Below are 4,453 nucleotides of genomic sequence, written 5' to 3' on the forward strand. Positions count from 1 at the left end.
TATTTTTATTTTACTCCTCCATGCGGAATCTAGGTGGCCAAAGATTTCTTCGTTTAATAGGACATTATGCGAAATGTTACTTAGAGTGAATGGGTTGACATCGGTTATGACTACTTGGTTCGGTGCTTGATTAGTTCCGTTGAGAAAAATGTACGCATGCGTGAAAAGCGAAATTCTGGCTAGTCCACTCCCTGCACCGAGTTCTAACACCACTTTGTTGCTAAAGAGGGTGATATTCTGGAGCCACAAGTCATAGATCCATTTGCTTATCATGAGGAAGCACTCCCAAATGTTAATCTCGGTGATGTCATTATGCGAATAGACCCCTTCTCCTGATGTTTTGCCATACTCAAATAAATTCCCAAAATAATTTAGCCCAATTTCTGTTATCCATATAATGGCCTCTTCTTCGCTTTCCCCGTTTTTAACTTTTGCCTTTTCGTTGATGAGCAACTGGTGGGTGCACTCCTGAATTATTTTTTCGTCCTCTAGGTTTGTCGTGAACGCTGTGTCGTTGCGGATATTGGGTGTCCTGTCCCCACGGTTGGCTACGCCGCCACTCATGCCACTCACCGCGCGCCCATCCTGCTCGTCCAGCACACTCGTCATGGGGGGGTTCAGAACGAGGTGCAAAATATTTTCGTCCTGGACGTTGAAGGCCTCCGAGATAATTATCTTGTCAAATTCGTTTTTCTTCAGTAGGTCTATTTTGTTGGCTTCCTTGTACAGGCGAATTTTCTTCCCCCACGTTTCTCTCTGGCCGTTTAAAGCAGCACCTCCAACACCCTACCTACTGTCGCCATTGCCCAAGCTGCCATCATGATGATCAGAGAAAATGCTCACGAAAAAATTCATCGAGTTGATTTTATTTTTGACATGAGCACTTAGCTGGTATCCGTCCTTCAAGAGGGACATTTGCAAAAAGTCTTTTCTCATATGTTCATACAGTTCGTTTTTTTTATTTCCACTGTGGTATATTCTTTGTTATATAAAAGGTAGTCGAAAAGTAGCGGTTCCTTTACAGCTTCAAAATGCTTATTCTGTATGACCTACATGAGGGGGCTATTTCTACTGGCATTAAGTTGGTTATGTCCAATTGGGCATTCGTATAGCAGAAAGCGAATCACATCCACATTGTTATTTGCGCATGCGGCATGTGTACGTATGACATGGTGGTAAGGGGTGCAAACTTGCTAAAATGTGGTGTGGAATCACGCGGGGGATGCGCTTCTGCATTTCTTTTGATCATCGCGGGATACAACATAATAGGAGCCGTTGGCGAGGGCCTCAAAAATGGCATTGAAAGTCCCAACACGGCTCAGCCGCGGGTTGCACACAAACTACATGATCTTTGCCAGTCGGCCACTGCCTCAATTTGTCCGCCCTAATTTTTCAGCATGTTTCAAATTTGTTAGCAGTGTGTTACAGTTTTTAGTATTTTTTTCGCTTTTGTTCGCATTTTTTCTCAATATTTTTCTAATCGTTTCATCATTTTTTTCAACATTTTCCCCGCATGTGCCAATTTTGCAGACCCACGCGCGCTTATCAGGTGTCTGATTGCTAACACATTTTCACGGCCATCACCTGGAAATTTTCTCGAGCGAGTAAAGTGCTTCGCAAGTTCAATTCGTTTTTAAGTGAACCATTTTAAATGCAGACTTTATTTTGTATGCATATACTGCCCATTTTTTGCTTATGCAAGTTTTTTTTTTTCCTGAGTCTTTCGTCATGCACAAACATGTACGTAACACTGACTGGGGGGGTAGTACGTATTTTTTTCTGAACATACATTTTTGACAGATACATTAAAAAAATTTTTTTTTTCAAACCATTACAAATAATTATTACGTGCGTACAAATCCGCAATTTTTATTTTTTAAAAAATAAATAAATTTTTTTCATTCATCTGAAGATAGATGCATATGTACATTTACCCGGATTTTGACGTACATTCCTGCTAATTATTTTATACTTTTCGGCCAAGTTATAGAATTATATACCCCAATTTGCTTATGCGAACGCGTAACGCGCTGACACATACATCACACCAAACCCTTTAACATGAAACCTAAAACCTGAACCCTGAGCCCTAAACCCTAACACTAAACCTTAAATTAAATAATTTTTTATATTTATTCTGATACATTTGAATGTTGTGACGAATTATAATGTATCATTAGAATTGTTTACTAAACATCCTATATTTTAAATTAAAAATTTTGTGGTATATAAATTGAATAAAACGAAAGCATATAAATTATGTATGCACTATTACGATTAAATGTGCATTATATCTATTCTATATTACATATTAAAAAAGAAAAAATTTTCTGCATTGTTTAATTCATCTAGATTGATAACCAATATTAAATCTTTCAAAATCCCTATGTAAGGTATCAAAATTATAATCATGCGATAGTAATTCATCACTTCCTTGGACAGAATTCCTCAACTCTCTATTGGTTTTTCCCATTCTCGAATATAACCATGATCTAACTGGGGTATACTGATTTTTGTATAAAAAATATACATTTATAAACATAGTTATAGTAATTAAAAACGAATATATAGTGATCAAATTGAACAAATGCTATATAATATTCATAATTCAAAATATATGTGTTATTAACCTTATATAAGAGGAATATTATGGAAGGTATCCCTACAAAAGATGCTGAAGCTATTGTTTTCATAGGACTTCCATTGCCTTCAGAACTAGCACCTAAATGTGAAGTAACTATATCGCCTTCACCTCCATGTAATACATTACGTAAATCTTCATGTTTAACATAATCTTTCATGTTAACAGATAAAATATTATTAGAAGTTAGTTCTTCATCTGATTCTCCTTCCGGCACTCTTTCTGTTTCTTCTTCCTGCACTGTTTTTGGTTTTTCACCATCGATTTCTCGTGCTATTCCGGTTGTTTCCGTTGTTCCTTCTTCTTCAACGTTATGCTCTTGCGCTTCTGTTTTGTTTGGATATAATTTATGATCTAACACTTTGAAAACCTGAGGAACTTTCGAATAAGGAAAATAAAAAGTATAAGTGATATATAGAACTACATGTAATATTTGGAATTTAATGCCCAAGGTTTGCATACACTAGTAATGGTAGTATATATAAATACCTTTATGTAGATCAGAACCAAATGTTGAACCCGTATTGCATGAAATTGCAAAAACATCTTCCTCATTATCTTCAGACCTCACGAAGTGTTCATGATTAATGTAAGAAAGTACGTATTTTTTAAATTCTTTGAATTCTTCAAATTCTTTAAATTCTTCAAATTCTTCAATTTCTTCAATTTCTTCAAATCCTTCAAATTCGTTAAATTCATTAAATTCTTTACAATCTTCAGTGGGATCATCGTTTTCACATTTATGTGCATATAATAAGTATATGGTCTCAGAATCTTTAATATATTTGCAATAACCCCTGTTAGAGATTATGGCATTTTTTTCATCAGTATTATAACATGCGTCAGAAAATAAATAGTAATCATAAGCTCTTTTTAAAAGTATTAGATCGCATAGATTTTTAATTTTGAATTCACATTTCGGCCATATATCTTTTAAACGATTATTCCAGAGGTCGAAAAATTCCAAAAATTTATTACTTAAGACTTTATCACTTATTAATTCGTCAAGTATCCAATATTTAAAATATAAACAATATTTTTTATATATTTCACATCCAAATCTGAATCTTGTTCTACTTCATCCTTTATTAATTTTAAATTCCTTTCAAATTTACCATAATGTTCCAAATTGGCAGATGCTTCAAATTTGTCATTTCCAAGTTCACAATTACTATCATCATCAGAGTCATTAGTAAAATCAATGTCAGAAACATCATTAAAAAGACTTTTTAAAATATTTACTACATTTTTTTCTTCATACTATAAAGAAAAGAAATCAATAAAATTTAAATACATTTACTAATTTTTATGTTTTTGATATTTAATTTGCATTAAAAAATAATTATGTTATCATGTTTTATAAACTAATGAATATTTTATTAAAACCTCGAAGTATAATTTACGTAAAAAATAATTAAGGGTATATATGTTATTATCTGTTGTCATTCTAGTTAGAACAAATTGTTAATTTTATATGAATACAAATATTTATTATAAGAATGTACGAAAAAACAAATGACCACGCCATATCTATTAATTTTTTTTATATTAGAAATGTGAGAGAATAATTATATTCTTAAATAAATATGTTCAGCCTTATATATGAAAATGTAATAAAAATAATATTAATATAAGAAAGGGTAAATATTTTTAAATGAATGAGATGTATATAAAAAAATATAAATTGCGATTAATATTAAAAAATAATTTACAATAATATATTGAATTAATACACGTTTAGGTTTCAGGGGTTAGGATGCACTAAATATTTTTTTCTATGCAAAACCTTATAAAGGACCGAAAAAAATTGGA

General features: G+C 32.5%; 2 protein-coding genes across 2 annotated transcripts; both read right to left on the reverse strand.

Moving 5' to 3' along the window:
* Positions 1 to 14: 14 nt before the first annotated feature.
* PCYB_002180 (hypothetical protein) lies at positions 15 to 915 on the reverse strand (the record flags this gene model as incomplete). Its single annotated transcript, XM_004227639.1, has 2 exons — positions 15 to 756; positions 844 to 915. Coding segments are annotated over 2 exons (814 nt in total), but the record flags the coding sequence as incomplete, so codon positions are not given.
* A 2,189-nt stretch (positions 916 to 3,104) lies between these two features.
* On the reverse strand, positions 3,105 to 3,716 carry PCYB_002190 (hypothetical protein; the record flags this gene model as incomplete). The annotated part of the gene is made up of 1 exon (XM_004227640.1): positions 3,105 to 3,716. A coding segment is annotated over one exon (612 nt), but the record flags the coding sequence as incomplete, so codon positions are not given.
* Positions 3,717 to 4,453: the final 737 nt, after the last annotated feature.

Source organism: Plasmodium cynomolgi (assembly GCF_000321355.1).
Source record: "Plasmodium cynomolgi strain B DNA, scaffold: 0090, whole genome shotgun sequence".
NCBI classification, from domain to species: domain Eukaryota; phylum Apicomplexa; class Aconoidasida; order Haemosporida; family Plasmodiidae; genus Plasmodium; species Plasmodium cynomolgi.